This window comes from Marmota monax, unplaced genomic scaffold (genome assembly GCF_021218885.2).
Source record: "Marmota monax isolate L192 unplaced genomic scaffold, Marmota_monax_Labrador192_F-V1.1 WCK01_AAM20220418_F8-fsc00132, whole genome shotgun sequence".
Lineage (NCBI taxonomy): Eukaryota > Metazoa > Chordata > Mammalia > Rodentia > Sciuridae > Marmota > Marmota monax.
The window spans coordinates 7,093,606-7,116,928 of NW_026695199.1; the positions used below are offsets into that span (position 1 = coordinate 7,093,606).

General features: G+C 35.7%; 1 protein-coding gene across 6 annotated transcripts in view; it reads left to right on the forward strand.

Moving 5' to 3' along the window:
• The window catches only part of Slc4a4 (solute carrier family 4 member 4), a 406,144-nt gene that overhangs the window by 341,055 nt on the left and 41,766 nt on the right, over positions 1-23,323 (forward strand). For all 6 annotated transcript variants that reach the window (XM_058574042.1, XM_046428692.2, XM_058574038.1 and 3 more), the window contains exons 16-17: positions 5,317-5,508; positions 23,135-23,248. In XM_058574042.1, the coding sequence (XP_058430025.1) occupies positions 5,317-5,508; positions 23,135-23,248 (306 nt within the window). The remainder of the gene's footprint in view (positions 1-5,316; positions 5,509-23,134; positions 23,249-23,323) is intronic.

The following is a 23,323-nucleotide window of genomic DNA, read 5'->3' on the forward strand; positions in this document are numbered from 1 at the left end:
TCTAGGAGTTAACATTCATTTTCACGGGAAACGGAATGTCATATTAATCTCCTTGTGCATAGCATCCTTGTGATTTTTCTCCCATTGAGAAAGTCAAGTGTAAACATCATTTTGTCCTTAAGTCTCCTTGGATACATGTGCTCTTATTTTTAAAATTATTACAGAAAGTTCCAAATACACACTAAAATAGAAGAGTATAAGTGACTCTTATGTACACAGCATCTCACCTTAATGGCTCTCAACATTTGCCCCAACCTGCCTCATATCGCTCTCACTTTTTCATTTGGGGATGATGCTATGGTGTTTACATATTGAAATAAATCAGTCAGCATACATCCTACTGTTAAGAATTTGAAGCACAGCTACTCAATATAAGGAGGGTAATTTTCTTGAAAATGAAAGCCAGAAAAGTAGATTGAAATCAGTTGAAGACCCTTAGCAACTTAGCCCCATTTCCTTTACATCTTTTTTTTTTCTCACTACCCCTTTACACAAACAATCTGCTTCATCCGATCTGGCCCACGTACTGTTAGCTTCTTCCCATGGTGAGCACTCATGCATTTAAAATTTTTTTTCTTTTAAAAATTATTATTATTTGTTATTATTTATTTGTAATTATTTATTATTATTTATGTATTCTATTTAGTTGTACATGACAGCAGAATGCATTTCAATTCATTGTACACAGATGCAATGCAACATTTCAATTCTCTGGTTGTACACAGTGTAGAGACACACCATTTGTGCAATCATACATGTACCTAGGGTAATGATGTCTATCTCATTTCACCATCTTTCTTCCCCTCCCCTTTGCCCAATCCAAAGTTCTTCCATTCTTCTCACAATCATCGATCAGCATCCACTAATCAGAGAAAACATTTGGCCTTTAGTTTTTTTGGGATTGGCTTACTTCGCTTAGCCTAATATTCTCCAGCTCTATCCATTTACTTGCAAATGCCATGATTTTATTCTCTTTTAATGCTGAGTAATGTTCCACTGTGCATATATACCATAGATTCTTTATCCATTCATCTATTGATGGGCATCTAGGCTGGTCACTCATGCATTTTTTTTAAATTTTTTTTTAGTTGTAGATGGACACAATGACTTTATTTTGTTTATTTATTTATTTTTATGTGGTGCTGAGGATTGAACCCAGTGCCTCACATGTGCAAGGCAAGCGCTTTACCACTGAGCTACAACCCCAGCCCCCACCCATGCATTTTTAATAAGGACTTATTGGTTAGGCAAATGAAGCACTGTGTTCCCCCCCACATCAGCATTTTTGTTCATAGCATCTAATTCTTTTCCTTTCTTTTTGTGAATACATGAAGAAATACACATCCAGAGTTGGTCACTGGTAATTCTGTGTTCATTGCTCCCTTACTCTGTCATTCCTATATCTAATTGATTTAGCATTGCCAAATTTAACAAATAAAAATAAATATTGATAAATATTTAATAAACAAATAAAAATAAGTATTGAACAATATGTTAATATAACTATGTCCTAAATAGTGCATAGGGACAGGCTTAATAATAAAAATGTTATTCATTGTTTAGCTGAAATTCAAATGTAACTGTGAATCCTGTGTTTTACCTGGTAATTCTAAATTGAAAGTTATTTTACTTTAATTTTGCCCTCTAGATAGAAAGGGTAGATAAATTGATAGAGTTCTTCCTTGATTGTATCAAATATTCCAGACCTGATGAAAGATTTTATTCACTCAGTTAAGTAAGATTTCTCTGGTGCCCACTGTGTTCTAAGTTGAACTCTCCTCTGTCTTGGTCTGCTATTTTCCTCCTTCCTTATTTTCTATTATTATTATTATTTTTTTTAATGATGCACAGTCCCTTTGGCCCTCAAGCTCTATACTTTTATCAGTTTTGTCTTTCAGCCATCCCAGTCCAACAGTTACTCAGTCTTTATCTGTCTGTCCCTCTCTGATCTTTTTTTTTTTTGTCTTTTTTTTCTCTGTTCTTGTTATTCTGGTTACCCCTTTCCCCTTTCATCCCCATTCTTATCCACCACGGAAACACCTCAGAAGTCTTCACTAACCCTGAGAAATTTGTTTTAACCTTGCAGGGCTCATGTGTTCTAGCTTATTCTTCATTACTGTATTCCTTGGAGAAAAAATAGTCTGTAATTAATTGCTGTTGGAATTTTTTCACACCCACTCATATCTCAGCCCATTGAACTTCTCCTCTTACCTTGCACTCCGATGACATCCACAAACTTTTTCTCACTCCCATGGATGCACAGGATGGTTCACAGTCTTTTTTTTCAACATCTTTGTAGTTGTAGTAAATCTGATTGATCCAGGGATCAGATCTTTACAGATGACTTTTAAGTCAGTGTCTCTTGACATCTCTTCTGGATTCAGCTCTCCTGGCTCATTAGACATCTCTTCAAGCATTTCCAAAGTCATAACACTAAACTGCAGTACAAATGAAAATAGAAAGTTATAAGTATCCCAAGAAAAAGACAGAATGTGTTGTAAGAATTCTGATAGGCAGAGGGGAATTCTGTTCCCATTTGTCTTGGTCTTAAAAGTTCTGATTTTGTAATTTAAGCACTGCACGAAGAATTTTGCATAGGAAATAAAGGTCAAAACCACAGAGAATCATCTCTAAAGGGGTTAAGGACAGTGGTAGTGAAGTGAGCTCAGTTTCCTGCATCAAGCCTGTAGGAGGTAATGGCTTAACAAAGATGGTAGTGATGGGCATGGGTTAATTTCTTCATGAAATGTATCCTGCCAGAAGATATACAGAGTTAACCTTCATTGACATCAGCTCATATAAAATGACAACTCTTAAATAATAAGGATAATACAGATGTCTTTTCAGTGATATTTAAATAGAATTATTTATTTGATATAGCTTAAGTTTTATGGGAGAAGAAAACTGGGTGTGCAGAAATATTATACATGCTGAGATCATGGAAGCTGCCTAAAGGTTTTAAACTGAAGTCCTTAGGGAAAGATGCTGTTTGGAGGCAAAACAAATTTGATGTAATGATATAGAGAATCGTTTGGGGCTTACAAAATATGGATGCTGGTATTTTATGTTAATATAAGCAAGAAAACATGCTCATCATTTATTTCATGTACACCTGTGCAGTTTCACTTCAATCTGAATCTTTGTAAGAAAATTGATAAAACTGCCTATTGTGATTGTTTCAATGCATCTCACCTCTTTGGGGAACTCTATGAAGAGGATTCTTGCTGATTATCAAAATGCAGAAGTGAAATTTGGGTACATTTTTGCTGATTTTAAAACAAAGAAATCTGTTACTATTAGTATCTCTAAACTTTAAATGAATTTTCCTAAAATCATCCACATGCAGAAATCTAAAAAATAAAATGAGACATGATTAATCACCTTTTCCAGGAGCAGGGTTTGATAAAAGAGCAGTTTTGCAATTCAGCTGTTTACAAGTTGAAGTTAACATAGAAAAATATTTCAAGGAAAGATCTAGAGTTTATTTTTTTATTGACTTATGTAAGCACTTTACCTTTTGAGCCCTATAAAAATATGAACTCTTTCTGTCCAGAGAGTCGTTTATAACTAGGTTGCTCAGATCAAGAGAAATTTATAAAATGGTAAAAAAAAATGTTGGTGATATGGGTTTGGTGCGAGGCAGATCTCTTTCCTGTAATAGACAGGAGACATTTATCTGTCCACATTTATTTGCATGGTGTTTTTAAATAACTCTTCTGTTAGCACATGATACACTTATTAGTCCTGGACCCATAAGGATAGAAGTTAAAGTATTTAGAATGTTTCTAAGCTGAGACACCCATCCTTTACACCCAACCACTTTGGCATTCATTTAGACGGGTAAGATTTCAAAATCTGTCTCCTGGAAATGGCCATAATTGTCAAGATATACAAGAAAACTTTTTGTATATCAAAAGAAACTCACTCAAAGTATAAGCATTTAAGAAGACTCAAATATAAGAAATAGCTGCACAGGAATTTTAGTAAGAAAGGGAATGAGCTACCAGGAAACTGCTTATCACAGAAAATGTTCAAGCAGAGGATGAATGATCATCTTTCAGGACAATTGAATACTAAGGGTTTTGAAAAATCATGTGAAATTATCTCTAGATTTTCTCCACACTGTAATATTCTAGAAAAAGTTCCTTAGGCTTAGAGGCCACTAATTTTCAGTAGCCAGTAATTCAAGTAAATTGGCTGTTTTGGAAACAGAATCTACTACAGGAATTTCAGGTGCTGTTCTCAATAAAAACAGTGAAAGAAAGAGAAGCAGTTTGGGAAATGGAAGGAGTTAAACAAGGATGTGGTCTCAGCTGAGTTTAGCATTAGCCTAACTCCATGGGGAGTTCCAGGGCCTAAATTGTGCCAAAGAGCTGCTTCTACTTTGAAACAAAGAGGCTAGTTTTTTCTCTCTGTTGGTGATGGTCAGTAATGGACTATGAGACACTCTAGCAGTCCAGGTAAGGTAGCTCTTGTGTGGCTAAAGGCAGTTCTCCAGGAAAAGAGCCAGTTGTTAGCTAATAGCAGCTAATTAATAGAGCACCTTGGGGTGAGTGCCTGACCATACTGATAATAGCCAAAGGGTTCTGCTGCGTATTAGAAACAGAAAATAGAGGAATGATCTGCAAGAGACGAGTGCAGCACTGACATGACAGCAATATATGAAAAGTGGCTTATACATTTGAGGCCATGTAATATAAGGATAGTGTCCTGTACAGGAAGCCACTGACTTTAAGGCATCACGCATCACAGCCATTCTAATGATGGATGTCCGTAATGCCGACCTGGAGTTGACAAGAAAAAATGAGAAAAGAAATAGTCTATCTGAAAAGTGCTCGCTGAGTAGTGAGCCTGTTGAATGTTGAGAGCATTAATAGGGCCACCAAGCAGATGCATACAAAGCTGTGCACTGCCAAAGTACTTTTTGAACAAGAAAGGTGTTTCTGAGAGACTCCCATTTGAGACTTAGGATGTTCATGTACCTCAGTTTACTCTCGGAGCATTGACAGGAAAGGACTTTGGGGTTTGTTTCCATTGAACAAATGGGTGATTATAAGGTGGCAGCACAAGCTAGGTAACAAGTTGCATCTTTCTCATGTAGTTTCAGTAATTGCTCATGTCTGTGTCACCTCACCTGTTATTCCAGTAAAGTCTTACCAAGTTTCATTCTCTAGAGGATGTCTCAGAATTTTGCAGAAACTTTTACTATAATCCCTATATTGTCCATCAAGTATCAAAAGCTGCTTTTGACATATCAGTATTCCCTAAAACCAAAAAACTAAAACAAAAACGAAACTCTATTTTTTTCTTCTTCAGTACCATAATTCTACCTTTGACTGGGAATTTTTGTCGAAGAAGGAGTGTTTGAAATACGGAGGAAAGCTTGTGGGGAACAACTGCGATTTTGTCCCTGATATCACACTTATGTCTTTCATCCTCTTCTTGGGCACCTACACCTCTTCTATGGCTCTGAAAAAATTCAAAACCAGTCGTTATTTTCCAACCACAGTAAGTATCTGAGATTTAAATAATGTTTGTTGGATTTGCACTGCATTAACAGTAATACAATTTTAGTTTTTATTGATGCATTATAATTATACATAATATTGGGATTCATTATGATATATTTGTACTTGCACATAACATAATCTAGGGAAAGGGAGATACCAAAGAATGAAATTGCATAATAATACAGTTTTACAAAATGAAAATGGACCTATAGTTCACTCGGTCAATATAATTTTGTGCACTTTAAAAATTACATTCCAGTTCATATGGTATGTGTTTAACATAATTGAAACCCAGCTTTGAGAAACCTTCCAAAGATTGGATAGCATAATTCTATAATAAAATCTGTCATAATTTTGAATGTACTGAAAAATAGAATATGTCTAAGAATTATTGAGTAAAGAGAAAGACTTTGTAAAGGTATAATATGTAAGTATATGAGGGGAAAACTCTTCATATTAATCAGGAATATCTGTGTTGTGGAATTTCTTGTTCATTGGCTGTATATGTGAATATTTTCATACTTGAATTATAGGCTGTAGGAGTAAACTTAGATGGTATTGTTACACTAGTATTGGTGTAAGATATGACTGTCAGCTGAGCCAAACTTTCCTTCTCATAGTGATTAATGCCAGAGTACTGATAATTGAACTGGGTTGTGCAGACTTCCTGTCTCCCATTAATATGCTTGAGTGAACTTGAAGTCAAAACTGTGGTTCTTTGAGACTACAAGATAAGGCCAACATTTAGATAATAGCATTTTTTTTTGTTTACTTGAAGAATGAATCTAAGATAATGCTTTGCTTTACAGTTTGGTTCTTAGTATTTAGGATGTCAGTATTTCTTAGGTAATCTGAATTACACCTGATTTCTATCAGTGACCTGCTCTATACACCTGGCATCTCATGAAATCTTTCCTTTGTTTTTTGTGTAGAAGAACTTTAGAAGTTGAGTAGCACTCAATGAAAGGCTTTTTTTTTTTCTTTCTAATTCCTAGGAAATGAAACTTAAGATATTCACTTTCACCCAAGATATTTTGGACTCTCTTATTCTTCTTATAAAATTGAAAATAAAGGGAAGGTTTGATAATAAAATGTCTAGAATTAGATGGCCCAAGGAATGAAAAACTTCCACCAAAGAAAATGTAAAAAGAAGTGTTCAACTTAATTTGGTAATGGACATCACAAACTGGTGGTTTACACACAGAATCAAGCGCACAGCCATTCTTTGTTTAGACAACAGTGTGTAAACACACACATATATAATTGAAGCCTTAACTAGAACCTGTACTTTGAGGTAGTCGTTGTCTTTACAATGCTCTGTTGTCTGAGACTTCCCTACATACTGGACATGGTGGTGCATGCCATAATTCCAGCTACTTGGGAGGCTGAAGCAGAGGATCATGAGTTCAAGGCTAGCCTTGGAAATTTAGTGAGACCTTGGATAAAGTGTCCCTGGGATGAATCACCAGAACAACAACAATAAAAAGATATCCTGCATCACACAGGCAGACTAGGTGCCTGTTTCTGACTGTACTAACTTACATGTTCAGAAATGTGCTTACTTGATCTTTTTTTCAACTGAGTTTTATATAAAATAGATTCCTTGGTAAAGGTCTTTGGGGACAATTGCTTGTCTACTGAGGTTTTTCCTTCATAATTATTAGTTCATTGGGCATTCTTGGTTTTTACTTGTTTATTTTTATTGCTTTTTATTCTTTTGGTACTGGGGATTGAATCTAGGAGTGCTTAACCCTAAGCCCTTTATTTTTTATTTTGAAACATTGTCTCACTAAATTGCTGAGGCTGGCTTTAAACTTCTGATCCTCCTGCCTCAGCCTCCCAAGCCACTGGGATTACAAATATGTTCCACCATGCTTGGCTTTATTGCATTTTTTTTTAAAATTTGTAGTTGTGTATGGACAGAATGCCTTTTTTTGTTTGTTTGTTTATGTGGTTCTAAGGATCAAACCCAGTGCTTCACACATGCCAGGCAAAAGCTCAGCCACTGAGCCCCAGCCCCAGCCCTGTAGTGCCATTTTTAAACATTGTTAAAGTCCAGTGTTATTTAAGCATTGTAGGTAGAAAAGTAGAAAATTTAGAATCTTTATAATTTACAAAATAAACTTTCTCCTTTCAGATGAAGGGAGAACAATTATGTTTTCAATTGTTAAATAATAATTACATATATTTAGAGGATACAAGGTGATGTTTTGGTATTTGTATACATTATGGAATGATTAATCCAAGCTAATTAACATACCTATAATCTCACATACTTATCATTTTTGTGATGATAAAATTAAAATGTACTCTTTTAGTAAATTTGAAATATGCAATACATTATTATTAATTATACTTACCATGTTGTGTAATGAATCTCAAAAATGTATTCCTCATGTCTAACTAAAACTTGTACCTTTGACCAGCATCCCTTACTCTTCCCTCTACTTTCTACATCTACAAATTCATCTTTTTAAAGTTCTGTACCTAAGGAAGATCATGTAGTGTTTGTCTTTCTGTGCCTGGCTTATTTCACTTAGCAGAATATCTTCCAGATTCTTCCACATCATCTCAAATCACAACATTTTCTTTTTTTAAAGAATAGTATTGCTTTGTGTATATACACCATATATTCTATCTTCATAAACCCATTGATGAACAATTAGGTTAATTCTACATCTTGGCTATTGTAAACAATGCTGAAATGAACATGGTAATATGGATAGTCTTTAACTGATTTCATTTCCTATGAATATGTACTGAGTTGTGGGATTGCTATACCGAATGGAAGTGTTTTAGGTAGCAGTTTTTGTTGCTCTGACCAAAATACTGGACAAGAATAATATAGAGGAAGGAAAGTTTATTTGGGGATCATGGTTTCAGAGGTCTCAGTTCACCAACAGCCCAACTCCATTTTTCTGGGCCTGAGGTGTGGCAAAACATCGTGGCAGAAGGGTGTGGAGGAAGAACCAGCTCAGAGCACCGCATGCAGGAAGCAGAAAAAGCTCTGCTTACCAGGAACAAAATATAAACCCCAAACTCATGCCCCCAGTGACTCACCTCCAGTCACTCATTCCACCTGCAGTTATCATTCAGTAATCCATATCAGTGGATTAATGAACTGATTAGATTAAAGCTCTCATAATCATTTTATCTCTAAACTTTCTTGCATTGTCTCCCACATGGTCTTTGGGGGGCATCTCATATCTAAACCATAACAGGTAGCATTGTTCTTTTTGCTTAAGATCGCTTTGCTATTTGGGGTCTTTTGTGTTTTCATACAAATTTTAGGATTTTTTTTTCTATTCTGTGAAAAAATGTCACTGAAAATTTTATAGGAAATGCATTGAATCTCTAAATATTTTAACAATATTAACATGGGACATAGTTATTTATTTGTGTCTGTATTAGTTTATCATTTCTTTATAAATTTCAAAATATAGATCATTTACCACCCTGATTAAATTTATTCCTGAGTATTTTGTTTTTTATGAGGTTATTATAATTGGGAATGTTTCCTTGATTTACTTTTAGGATAGTTTGTTGTTGGCAATTTGGATGCCTTTCTGTTTCTGGGCTGGTCTGGAACATAGAGTGGACCTGACACCTGGACTAATAGGGACTGGCCTGCTGTTAGGCAGGCCTAAAGCCTCTACTAAGAGACTGGATGCCCAGATGTTGACCTGATGATGAGGGAAATGATCTGGTGCTAGGGGAAGTTTGGATCCCAAGGATGCTAGAGCTAACCCAATCTGAGTTACCCAATCTGGAGCCTAAGCCAGTGGAGTTGATTTTGCAGTGGAGCAGACAGGAGACCAAGTCCCCAGGGAATCCCTGAAATCTGGAGCCAGACTGGTGTTAGGGCAGTGCATGGGTATCAGTCTGGAGTCTGAGACCCTGTGGGTCCTCCTGGTGCTGGATTTTACTGAGGAAGGTCCATTGTTTGTGTTTGAGGCAAAGTCTGAGGCTTGCTTCCCTGTCCTTCCCCGAGTAGGTCTCCCACCAGGTGGTGCTGCCTGGGGTTTGAGGAGTAGTGATGTGGGTAATTTTCCTTTCTGCTCTTTTCAATGTGTTTTCTTATTTCTTGGTTAGACCCATGTGCTATAATTTCTCACCTGACTTTCTTAGCCATTGCAAAGATGTTTTCTTATATAGTTGCTTGTTCAATCTCATGTTTCTGTGGGGTAATGAGTATTGGAAAGTCCTATTCCACCATCTTGCTGACATTACTCTCAGACCAAGTAGACACATAGAGAGCAGTAACTCCCAAATTGAGACTAGCTCTTCAGACGTAAAAAAAAAAAAAAAAAAAAAAAAATCTTCCCCTTACAAAAGGCTAAGCTCCTAAATTTTTAGGTATTGATAAATGTTGCTGAGAAAGTGAAAACAGAAAAACAATGGCAGTTTAGTTAAAATTTCTATTAAGAAGGTTCTTGGCATAGTTTAGAATTGTATTATCAAATCACAAAATAAACAGAAGAAAAAATGGTTCCTAAGGATCAGTATGTAAATGTGTTTACAGTTAAAAAAAACACATACATGAATACATATACATTCATATGCAAATAGTAAGATCATCATTTCATTTCTCTTATTTGTCACAATATGTTTTAATTTAAGCCATCATTTAGAAGGGTCATTTCTGAGGGTAGGAGCAGATAGGTGTATAGTTTATTACAGTTGCTTACTTTATCACTAAGCATACGCTTAAGTACTATAAAAGTCTTTTATTGCTATGAAAATAATCAAGGCTAATGATTGTTCTCAGCTCCTTACACCAACAATTCACATGAAACCTCTAAAAACTCAGTATGCTAATGCTGAGTGACAGTGCCCTTGTCATATAAAATGTCCCCCTCTCCTTTAGCTTACACAGTCATTTCTGTTTTGCACTGTCACTTCTTTACATTTGTGTGGGTTGGTAGTCGGCTAAGACTATAAGCTGCTTGAAAACTCTCATACTTCTATTTTGTTCCTCATGTCAACCAGCAGAGAATTGGCTGCAGACTAGATATTCAGTACTTGTTAGCTAGTGGAAACCATTCAAGTAGAGATAAATGCTGCATTCTGTAGGAAGAACACAGATGTAAGAACCCAGAAACTGTAGATTCTAGTGCCAGCACTGCCATTAACTGTTTTCCTTGTGATAGCTAACTGCAGACTTTGGGTACCTCATTTACAGAGGGAAAGAGCTCAGTTAGGTGATAATTAACACCCTAATAAGCTCTCGTAGTTTTGTGATTTTCAAGAGTTTTCTGGCTCCATTTGCTAAAGGAAATAAATTCTCCATATCATTACTAGTTCTTATAATAAAGATCAAGTCTTATAAATTTAAAAAAATTAATTATTATCTCTATCTTTAGGACAGGTTTTCTTTTGCATTTACTGCCAGTCTCTCGCTGTGGATGATCCAAAATTATCATGCAGCCAAATTGGAAACATGGTTTACTTCCTTTCCACTGTTGAGATTACTCATCTCACTGTATTCCTCATCTCACCTAATAACATCACCTATCCTCTCAGTCATTCAAGATTAAAATCTTAAAATCACTGGTGTCAAGCTCTCATTGGGAAGCAAATGATACACTCAAATTAGAATAATTTGAGAATTTAATGCAGGTATTATTTATAAAGGTGAGGTTAGGGGAACCATATAGTATCCCAATGTTAGTAGAGAGGGATAATTACTATCCTGGGACCAAAAGATGTGGAAATGGAGTGGTGACTGGAACTGGGAAGAAGAAAGGAGAGTACAATTGTCTGGAGAGGTGATGTGACTTGGATTGAGGGATTAAGCCAACCTGAGGCTATCTGACGGGGACCCACAATCTCACTCTTTTCCTCTGATAGCCTCCTCTGGATGCCACTGGCCAGACCCACCTGGAAGCCAGAAAGCAAGGGGACACACTGTAGACCACACAAGTCATTTTCCCAAGGCAGAAAGTATGGTACAGAGAGGTAGATAACAGTTTTTGTGGTACAAATGAAAGTGTCTATCACCTGTCATGCTCCAAGATTTTCCTTTCATGTTAAACATGTCACAGTTTGTTTAATTTTTCTGCTGTAGTCCTTATCCTTTTCCACTTATTCTTAAATTTCCCTCATTCTGGATCTTATTAAGTTTTTTTTTTTTTTTTTTTTTTTTGGTACTGGGGATTGAACTCAGGTATTTAACCACTGAGCCACATCTCCAGCTAAATTGCTGAGGCTGGCTTTGAACTTGCGATCCTCCTGCCTCAGCCTCCCGAGCTGCTGGGATTACAAACATACACTACCACATTCAGCAGGACCGTATTAACTTTGCTGACCAGATTGTGACTCATTTGCCTAGCCTATGGTTGGTGACTCGCTCTCCTTCATGGAGTCACTAGCAATCCATCAGTATGAGCTCTTAAGATGAGACAGATTGGCTTTGCTCATCTGTTGGTTATTTAATTGGTATATCAGGCTCTTCTACAAAGTCCTAACACTTAGTGGAGCATGGGTAGAACAGTAGTACTCCACTGATGGTTTTCCTTGTATTCCCCTTCCTTTTAGAGGGGTGTGCTTTCCAACACTGTGACTGGTCTGTCACCTCAGCCTCAAGTCTGTAATCAAAGCCTTTTAGCATCAAACTTCCAGTAGGAACATCAGAGCATAATCTGTGATCTTCTCTGGCAGATGGCTCAGAGCATTAAAATGAAATGTTCTCCCAGAGTCCCACACCAACAAATGATCAGAAGCATGGAACAATGATGCCGTCACTGAACATGTGGCAACAAAATAAAAGCAGCAGCTTATAAGTAAAGCAGGATCGTGAACAGTATCAATCAGAAATCATGGAACCCTATGAATTAGGCAGAATTATTAGTACTTTGGGATAGTCACACTCTGTGGCTGGGTGATATGTGTAACAACACAAGAATGTCTTCCTTAAGGAGCTGCTCAGTTTCCTTCTATTCCTCGTAGGAAGAAGTTTCAATTCTCAACCTCATACAAAGTGCTGTAATCTTAAGTTTATTTTACAATGACTTCCCAGTTGTTATTGTCATTTAAATAAACAAAATTACTAAATTATAGGTAGCATCAACAGCTTCTATGTTGCATTTAAATGATGCTGAATGTTCTTTGATATCTTTTCCTAAAAATCTACTATTCTAAGTCTTATAATTAATTAGCATATCCATTCAATATGAAGCAAAAATTATTGTTATTCTAATATGTACTTAATACAATACTAGGTAAAGGATAGAAAGACAAGCAATTCATGGACCTGTCACATAGTAAGCATTAATATATATAGATTGAGTAAATTAGATTTTTGTGTTTTCAAATAAAGATGACTCATCTCGATTCTTCTGCTCTGTTCATGATTATTATTTCCTGAGAGATCATGTGTTTGTGCATTTTTGTGACTTAAGTTGATGATGGTTTTTGAAGAACTGACTTTATGAATGAAAAATAGTGTGGGGCTGCAGGAATTTTAATGAAAATATAATGAGGAAAAAAATATAATGAGCATTTTCGTTAGGAGATGTGTTTTGTTTTTATCCATGTAAAACAGAGGAAGGTCTTGAATTCCACAACTAGTTCTATTTTTAGAACCATAATTCTTGGTTGACATTTTGTCCTAGGGCCATTCTATTAAGGTTGGATGTGTTTTGTTTATAAACAATTCTTTATAAGAATCAGGTGACATTCCTCTTCTGTTTCTTTTTCTCTCAGAAACTTTCTTGTTGAGTGGTAAAAACTGTCAAACTAATACAAACCATGTATTAAAAATGAGAAAAAAGTAGTGGGAATGTCTTCTATGTCCCATTTTGGTGTTTGTAACACTAGGTGACATTTTTCTGGTTCAAAATATCAGACCACATTGTGCTATTGAAACTCATGCGAAAATGACTTTGCTGTCACTGGAAAGAGTCAGATTTTCAAATTCCTGTAGTATTTTGTACCAAGGAAAGTCATTTTTAAAGTCAAATTTACTTTTAATCCAAAAATGTTTTTCATCTTTGTTTTCTGAAGAATGACAAAGGGATATTTAATTACAAATTACATTTTAGACTGTTAAACATTTAAACAATTACAGACACTTTAGTTTTTATAGATATATAACAAAAATAAATACAATTAACCTGAATTGAGTATTAATGAAATTAAGGTTGGGAGCAATGACTGGTCAAATAGAAGAACTGATTTTGACCATGATACCCTGGTAGTCCAAAACTCTTTCTGCTTACTTGTCTAACAGAAAAGTCAACAGCACTGAAATCTATGCAGTAAAACAAAAGGGCCTCATATCCCAATTCTAGCTTTCTGATTTATATATACAATTTACTAATTATTCTGTTTTTAACTTTTATTTTATTACTTATTGTAAATTACAAAATCATCTTCCTTTTTAGTTGCTGAGACCCTTTATAGTAATGATCTCTTTGAGTTATCCTGAGAAGACCCTCAGACAGAGTCAAGGAATTTTGATAGTTGGGTGTTAATCAAGAGTTTTATTATTAGAACTTTGAATCTACTCTAATATTGCCTGTAGATTTATGAAAAGTGATAGTCTTCATGTTGCTTGAATGCTTCCTGGAATAGGAACTTGATATCCAGACGCATTTTTGGTGGAAACATGAATCTGCCCCTTCCTAGTCTTTATCCACAGGGTCTACTCTCACCATCTGGAACTACATGGCAAGTTGAATTTCTCTTTCTTTTGGCAGAATTTACCTGTTATAAGACAGATTCTCTTGACAGCTTCCTGAGGCCTGCCATTACTATTTTTTTTTGAGTGGGAGTGATATTTTCCTAGACTCTTATTTCTCTAGTTATCCTTTCTCTAGATAAGCTCTAGATTTATAGCTTCAACTTAGAAGAGAGTGAGCAGATTGGGACATGAATTTCCCATGTGGTTTGATAATTTGCTTCTCCTTGGGTTCCTTGTTCTCCTGCCCAATTTTGAGGTAGGATGGCAGAAAACATCCCTTAGTGATTGCCAGACACTCAGCATTCCTGCTGAAGCTCTAGTCCTGCTCCTCTACCCCCGTAGACTCCTATTGTCAAGCTCTAAGCCCCACCCAGATAAACTGTCTAATTTGCTTCTCTTCTTTCTCAGTCTCCCTGACTTGGAGTTCATGGTATTAAACTCCTAACATTTGACTTTTCTTTTACATAATTCAGAATATCAGGAGTATTATTCAAAGTACAGTGAATTAAGATTTTTTTGCTATGAGTAATGTTAACATGTATTTCTTTTACAGTGCTTTATAGCACTGGATACTAGGGGAATCAAATTTTTCAAAATTATCATAGCATTTTATATCTTATTGCCAAAAGGCATATAAATATCTGGTATACTTTTTCTTCATCTAGAATAAATGCTTCTTTACACTGTTGTTTAGCATTTCCCAAGCACCACAATCATTAGAGAAATTGACATCACGAATTAATATTTATCGAGAGCCCCCAGGGTGCCTGCTGCTGTACTTCTCTGTTTGTCACACTCCATCCATTGAGAGCTGCTCAGCATGCTCACAGCCCCTTCCCCCCCAGTTAATTTAGGAGCAGCTGCAGTCCTTGCAAAGTGAAAACCAAATGTCCTCTGGGTCCTCTGAAAAACCATTCCCCCCCCCCCCCCCCGTAAATTAACTAGCTTCTCGCTGTTGGTTCTCTATGATTATGACTCTCTCAATAATTAATATGGTATCATCCTTCATAAAGAGTGTGTTTATAATAGATTTATTAGGTTGTTTTTACCCAAGAATAAGAGAATAGTGTATGGCTATTTGAATTGTCTTTCTCATCCATTTAATTTCTTCTTCACTTTGGTGTTCTAAATGTTTAAGCTGGTTGTTCCTTACTATATTAATTGAGATATTGTCTGATTTTGCAGAGGACAAAAACATTTTTCTTCTTTCATTTTTGTAATTAAAAATATTAAAATAGGGCTGGGGTTGTGGCTCAGTAGTAGAGCGCTCACCTAGCATTTGTGAGGCACGGGGTTCGATCCTCAGCACCACATAAAAATAAATAAAATAAAAATAAAGATACATCAACAACTAATAAAAATATTTTAAAAAATATTAAAATCAAAGAGTTCAAAAATAATCTGGTATAGAAAGGGGCATTAAAATCCTGAGACATGCTTCACTTTTTCCTAAGTTGAGGTAGGAATTATCATATATTATAGCACATCCATTTATCATTAAAATAAACCAAGGTTTTTGAAAATTATAAACTGTTGTCTATGCATTATCATTGTTTGTGTTCTCTTAGATTGTCATAATTTATAGTGCCAGGATATTGAAGTTTTGCCTAGAGAGACTTAGCTTTTGATTTGGATGAACACTCACAAATGATAATGTTTGTCCAGACTAAATTTGAGGTGTCTGAATACACAGGATTGGGCATGAAATTCTGTGGATTTCTGATGAAAACTTTGGTACTTCTACTTTTAATTGTAACCAGTAGTACCTACTAGAGAATTAGGAATGGTGAGTTTCTAATTTGATTTCTTTATTAATATATTGACCTATATAAAAATTTTTTTTAGGAAAGAGATCAAGTTTGATGAAATGAAGGTAAAACAAACAAACAGTGAAAAGAAATCATAAACTTTCTCTTCTAAACATGTTTGGAAATGTGAGAAGGGCCCAATGAAAGCAGTTCTTACCTCCTTAAAATCAGATACAAAGTTCCTGTACTCAGACCCCAGAGTGTATCTAGAGAGCTGTGTGTATGCATTGTTTCACATCATTAGGGCACTTTCTACTTCTACTATGCCAGATTTGCCTAGTTCAAATTGAAGTTTAATTTTAGGATAGAGTAAGACCCAAATTGCTTGCTAAAATAGCATCCTACCAGCCTCCTCTAATTAGAAGACTTAGAGGTGAATACAAGAGTGGCCTGAGAAAAATCAATTTCCTTAACTATGATGTTTCAACTAGATCAAATATCTTAGAAATGAACATCTTAATAATAAACACTCTCTAGGAGATATTTCTGCTGTAAGTGAACTTTCGGCATTGTACAATTAAAGAGAAAGGAAGGGGAAATAAAAGGGAGTATATTATGTAGAATGTATCACCCTGGCTGTGATTTTTAATGAGGTTAAGAAACATTATTAATAGCTTCCCCCCCCCCATAAATTTTTAAAACTCTAATCCTGACCTTTGTTAGCATTTGTCTTTTTAGTTACTTGTTTTTTTTTTTTTTTTTTTTTTTAACCTAGAGTACACAGTGCTACACTCCTCAGACTGCTGTTACCTGGGAGTTCTTCCCAAATCTGTCTCTCCTCTTTCTTCCTCCCTCCCTCCCCACCCCCTTTTGTGTTTATATATGTTGTTCATCATGCATATCTATATCTCATCCTATTTATTTATATTAGTCATTAGTTTCTTGTGGTTGTTTTATCAAATTGCCATGGACATGGTGGCTTAAAATGACAAAAATTTAGATCTGAGGGGTCAGATCTGGAGGTCAAAATTGAGAAAAAGAGGTAAAAAATCTGAAATTGGTCTCACTGGGCTAATTGGTCTCTTCTGGAAGCTCAGGGGAAATGCATTTTTTTTTCTGCCTTTTTATTTCTGGGACCCACCTGCATTCCTGGGTGCGCGGCCCCTTCTTCAACTTCAAAGACAACAATGGCTGGTAAGGTATTTCTCGCACTTCATCACTCTGACACTGACTCTCTTGCCTCTCTCTGTTACTTATAAGGACCCTTGTGATTACATTTCGTCCAACTATATAATCTAGGATAATCTCTTCAATCTCAAGGTCATCTGATTATCAGCCTTAACTCTGTCTTCAACCTTGATTCTCCCTTGCCATGTAACATTACATATTCACAGGTTCTGGGAATTAGGATGTGAATATCTTTATGGGCACATTATACTTTTTTCTGCCTACCACATTATCCGACCTGTATTTTAACATGATTACTTAATTTTCAGACTTGTTAGATGTATAATGTGAGAAAAAGAGAATAATTCAGTGGGTTGCAAACTTTTTGCCTAAGTAATAGAAAAATTCAGCTGACGTTAATTAAGAATGAGAAAACTACTAAAAAAGTGTGTAGATTAGGGCATGAGTGGTGGGGCAGCATGGGCTGGGATAGAAGAGCGTTGGAGAGATCAAGCACTTAATTTTTGACATAATTTTGAGATGCCTATAAGAAATCCAATTGAAGGGGCTGGGGCTGCAGCTCAGCGGTAGAGTGCCTGCCTCACATGTGTGAGGCACTTAGTTTGATTCTCGGCACCACATAAAAATAAAATAAATAAAGATATTATGTCCATCTACAAGTAGAAAATATTTTTTTAAAAAGAGAGAATTGGAGATATCAGGTAGCCAGATAGATGATTCTGGAGTTTAGAGAAATGCTCTGTCCTGAAGATATAAATGTCTTACTCCTTGGCATGCAGATGGCATTTTATTTTATTTTTATTTGTTCTTTTTAGATATACATGACAGTAAAGTATCTTTTGACATATACATACATGGAGTATAACTTCTCATTCTTGTGGTTGTACATGATGTGGAGTTACACTGGTCTTGTATTCATAAATGAACATAGGAAGGTTATATCAGATTCATTCTACTGTCTTTCCTATTTCCCATCCCTTCATTCCCCTTTGTCTAATCCAATGAACTTCTATTCTTGCCCCCTACCCATTGTGTATTAGCATCCACATATTAGAGAGAACATTTGGCCTTTGGTTTTTGGGATTGGCTTATTTCACTTAGCATGATAGTCTCCTATGCAAATGGCATTTTAAATCATGAAATTGAATGAGATCACTTATGATTAGAGTGTACATGGAGGAGAGAAGAGTGTTTGAACTCTAAGATACTCCAATCTCAAGAATTCGGAGGAGTCAAGGAGAAACCAGGAAAGAAGACTGAGAGTACCAGTGAAGTAGAATGAAAAGCAGGTCTACTAGATCTGGCTTCCAAAATGTCTTCAGAATACACAAAATATTCCTATATCAGAACCTGACAACTGGTTTATTCCAGTCAATTGCCTTTCAAAAATTACAGTGACTGGCTGGACTATTACCATACAAATGTCCTGCTACCAGATGCACTCTGTGTGTCCGTTAGTAATTCTGTTTCTCTCTTTCTCTCTCCACATGGTATTCAGTTTGTAAAGTTTAATTAGATACTTTTGAGAATACATATTAATACCATGTTTAGAGGTTGATATATTTATAAATTAAATATGAAGGTTTAGAATGGAGCAGAAAATTCAGTTGTTTTATTAAGCAATAGAAATTATGGTTTTAGAATATTTGACAGTTTTATATTTTGAATATCCTTGGTGGTGAAAAATTGCTTTCCTTTTGAGTATGGATTTAACTCTTGACAATATCTATAGTCATTTGTATGTTGGTGAGTAGAATGAAAATTGGTAAATCTATAAAACATTCTAGAAAGTAATTTGGCATTATATACTAAAAGCCTTCATTTTTATATACACATTGACAGAATAATTTTGCTGACAGAAATTTATTCTAAAGAAATAGTCTTAGCTATGTGCAAAGATTTTTTTATGGTATTGTTCATAATGGTGAGATGTGGGAAGCAATCTGAATAGTATTGTGTTTGAAAACAGAAGTGTTGAGATATTACTTCTACATGATATATAGGGCCATTAGTGCTCATTATTATAGAAAATATCAAATGAGACAAAAAGTAGTGAAAAGGGAGATATAAAGCAGTATGTGAAAAACTAAATATACACCTAAATGGGAACATACATATATACAAAAGATGAATATGTTTGAAAATGCTAAGATTTATTCCTAGATAATGGAATTGAGAATAATTTTCTTTATCTTATGTTTTCTAAGTGAATTATTCTCTTTATCGTACATATTTTTTTCTAAGTGTTCTAATGTGAACATATGTTAATTTTGAAACCAGAAAAGTGAAACTTTGACAGAAGATAGAATCATGTATACTTTACACATATGTGTATTTGTTAATTTGGGTATTCAGTCTTTGCAAATAGTAAAATTGTAACAGGAATTATAAAATCATTTGGAATAGTAGCAACATCATTGACATAAGTGAATAGCTTCCCAAAGAGAATAATTTGAAAGGTAAGACTGATTTGGATTTGGAAGATCTGAGAATTTTTGTGAGGTTTGGGGTCTATTATAAAATAAGTTATAATTTATGTAGTAAAATGCAAAGATATTAAGTATATGTAGTTCAAAAAGTTTTGACAAATGTGTACATTTATATAACCAACACTCAAAATCAAAATGTAGTTGATATAAAAAAATTATTTTCTCTAGATATTGTCATACCTTTAATAATTTTCCAAAGCAATGTAGAGGATAATTTCTCTTCATTGATATGTGGGATCTTGTGCCTTGGTCTCACTGTCTCATGGAATGTATGGCACTAAGTCAGAGGCAACTCATGTGGGCCTTCAGTGATAACATCCTGTTTGCCCTGTTGGTTTTGTGGGTTGTCCAGCTTAACAGAGGCTGAAAATGCCTCCTCTCTGAAAAGGCAGCATTTCCCAGGTGCTTGCCTAATTCTAGTCAAGCAGGTCTGTCCTTTAGCAGGGCCAGAGGTATAGGTCTTACAGGAATTCCTACCAAGGAATTGCATGCAGATTGCATTCACTTGCTACCTTCTATTTCCCATCTCCTGTTTATTAAAAAAGAAAAGAAAAAAGAAAAACTGTCTTTTTAAAAATTTTGTATCTTATTGGGGAATCTTGTCAATTGAACAGTTGTTTCTTTCCACGTACTTCTCTTTAAACCAGGAATTTTTATTGTACCAACGTTTTATCTTTTTTGAGTTCTTGCAGGACAAAATAAAGAGAGACTAAGTTAATACACAATTTTCTGGAAATCCCCAGACTTTCCTTACATAGAAAAAGGCACAACTGTATTGGTAAAGCTACCTTCTACATAGAGGTTACAAAATCTGTCAGTATATCTCACCTGGACCTACTATGAATGGGAAAGACAGCTTTATTCCATGTACAGGCCAGGAAACCAAAGCTCAGGAAGATTAGATGACTGAGACCAAGCCCTGAAACAAGTCAATGGGGAGACGACATTCAAACCCTCACCTTGGAACTGGGTGCCTCCACAGAAACCACAGTTTAGCCATGTTGTAAAAACTGTGTTCTGTTGTTTTCCCCAGTAGCTTATAAACTCCTTGTATCTTCCAGTTCCTGCTTTGCTTTTGGATCCCCAGCACCTAATCTGGCACTTGGCATGGAATAAATGCTTAAAAAAAAGTTTGTTGAATGACAAAATGAAGGAAAGAAATAAAGACTTTGGATTCCCACCCCAGGGAAAACTGTCTTTCTAAAAACTATTTCCCTCATCCTTTGAATAATATATAGAATACTTGAGTTGTCAAGTTTGAATGGCCTGGTTTTGGACCAGGAGAGGAATAAATAAGAACTCCCTTCTTTTTGTCTTTATCTAGGGTCCTCCAGTGATTTCTGACTTATTAGACCAGAGGGATGGTTGTATATCCCAACATATCTCTGAAGCTGTTTCGTGGGACCACCTTTTGCCAGACTATTCTGAATCACGAGTGTCAACCCTACTTGCACAAAACTTAAAGAAAGCTTTTTTTTCTAGTATTGAGACCCTGGGAAGCATCCCATCCATTTTCTGCAGTAATTCCAGATACTTTCAACCCATGTGGCTCTGAGTAGCAGTTTCACATTATTGTTGGGCTTTTATTTCTTGTTTCATTTAAAAGACCTCCTGACAGTGTCATTTAGTCATCCTAGTAGTTTCTGCAGCCAAGAGGTCTTCTGGAATATGGAATAACAATAGTAATTTATCCTCAGGGATTAAGTTAAGCACTTTCATGGCTTATCTTATTTAATTCTTAAAACCAACCAGTGAAATTATTGGTATTATTTTGGCTCTCTTTTGTAGACAAAGTAATTGAAGCTAAGAAAGGATAAGAATTTATAGATTGTTGGGGCTAGGATTGTGGCTCTGTGGTAGAATACTCGTCTAGCACATGTGAGGGACTGAGTTTAAGTCTCAGCACCACACAAAAAAATAAATTAATAAATAAAACAAAGGTATTGTATCCACCTATAACTAAAAAAAATTGTTTTTTAGAATTATAGATTGTAAATAATGATGCTGAAATTCCGACCCAGGTGACCTGACTATAGTAATTATGCTCCTCAGAGCTGTACTATATTTTCTCCCCAAATTAATCCCTTCCATTTGTTTGTTCTTGAAATTATTATGTGTGATTGGTGTTAACTTGCCCTTGAGAAGTCCCATAACTCACCTTCTGTTCTATGGTGTGTGTCTCAAGAGAGCTACACCTAGCAGAATCTGGCCTTCTAAGAGGCCAGAGGTGTTGATGACTCCTGGCTAAAATACCTATCCTTGATCCTGCTTCTAGTTGGTACCCAAGGTTTCTGACATAAGGTAAAGAATTGGGTCCCACAGCCTTCAACATGCATACACTGCCAAATAATTTCCATGCTTCTCTGCAGTTTCTGTGGAATACGTAGCTACAATAGTTTCACTTCTCTGTCAAGAGATCCTCTACCCCGAAAATGGTGCATTACATTCAGTTATCACTGATCTCTCTTCCTTCATTTAGCTGCAGCAAAAACTCTTGATTATTCTTCCTAAGATAACTTGATAAAGTCTGAATCAACCCTGATTTTATTTAGGAGAAGTCTTCCTTTTATGCAACGTGGCTCTGAGCTTCAAGAAGACATGAATTAGGTTAATTATCCTTAGCAACAAGAAAAATATTAGGAACTCCGTAAATTTTGATGAATGATGAAATGATAATTACCCTGTGTACCCTCCATATGGGAATCTCAGGTGTTGATGACCTAGAATGGTCTTAATGCCACTAGAGACTACAAAGTAACCTCTAAGGAACTAAATGGCCCTCTGCTCTCCTTAATGACTTGTAAGTGGCCACTCTGCAATCACTTAATGGGAAAGGACAGGCTTTCATGCTGCATCCTATAAACCCAGACCTTGTCCTGAACAAAGGCAGGCACTTAGGAACTTGGAGAATGACCAAATAATGGCATCCACACTTAAGAAGTAGTTGGGTAGAGAATGCCCTGCTCCCATCACCCCCAAGAGACTTGAAGCACTTGCCTAGAGTGAGGAATATTTCCTTTGACAAAGTTAGTGCAGCCCTTACATTTCCATCTTCCCTCACTTGACATTACTCTGGGTCTGGATATTTACTTCGTTCAATGGACTGGAACTTGTAACCCTTCCTGAGAGATCTGTGGTGTTTTCAGGTTACCTTATAGGATTTATATTGCTTTATTTATCACAGTACTGCCTTCCAAATGAGCAGATGTATTTCTTTCTACAACACACACTTAGATTTCATTCTTATCCAGCTGTCATTTGTACTCCATACAGGGCAAGTGCTTGTATGGAATTTCAGGAATATATTCTTTTTGACCTCCTTTGTACCTGCATGAGTATGTACACACATACATATTGGCTTGTTCTATGGGATCAGATTATGTCTGGGCAGGTGATAATTTGTTGATGAAACTGTTATTATAAATTGTTAACAAATACAGAATTCTTTTTTCAGTTCAAACACAGGAAAATGTATCTGGTGCTAAATAGTTCTTTCTTTCTTTTTTATTTTTCCAGGCAAGAAAGCTAATCAGTGACTTTGCCATTATCTTGTCCATTCTCATATTTTGTGTAATAGATGCCCTTGTAGGTGTGGACACTCCAAAACTAATTGTGCCAAGTGAGTTTAAGGTGAGTGTTTATCTTTTGCTTGTTTCTTGAATTCTGATATTTTGCCTTTCCCATGTTCTAGTTTATTGTGTGTCT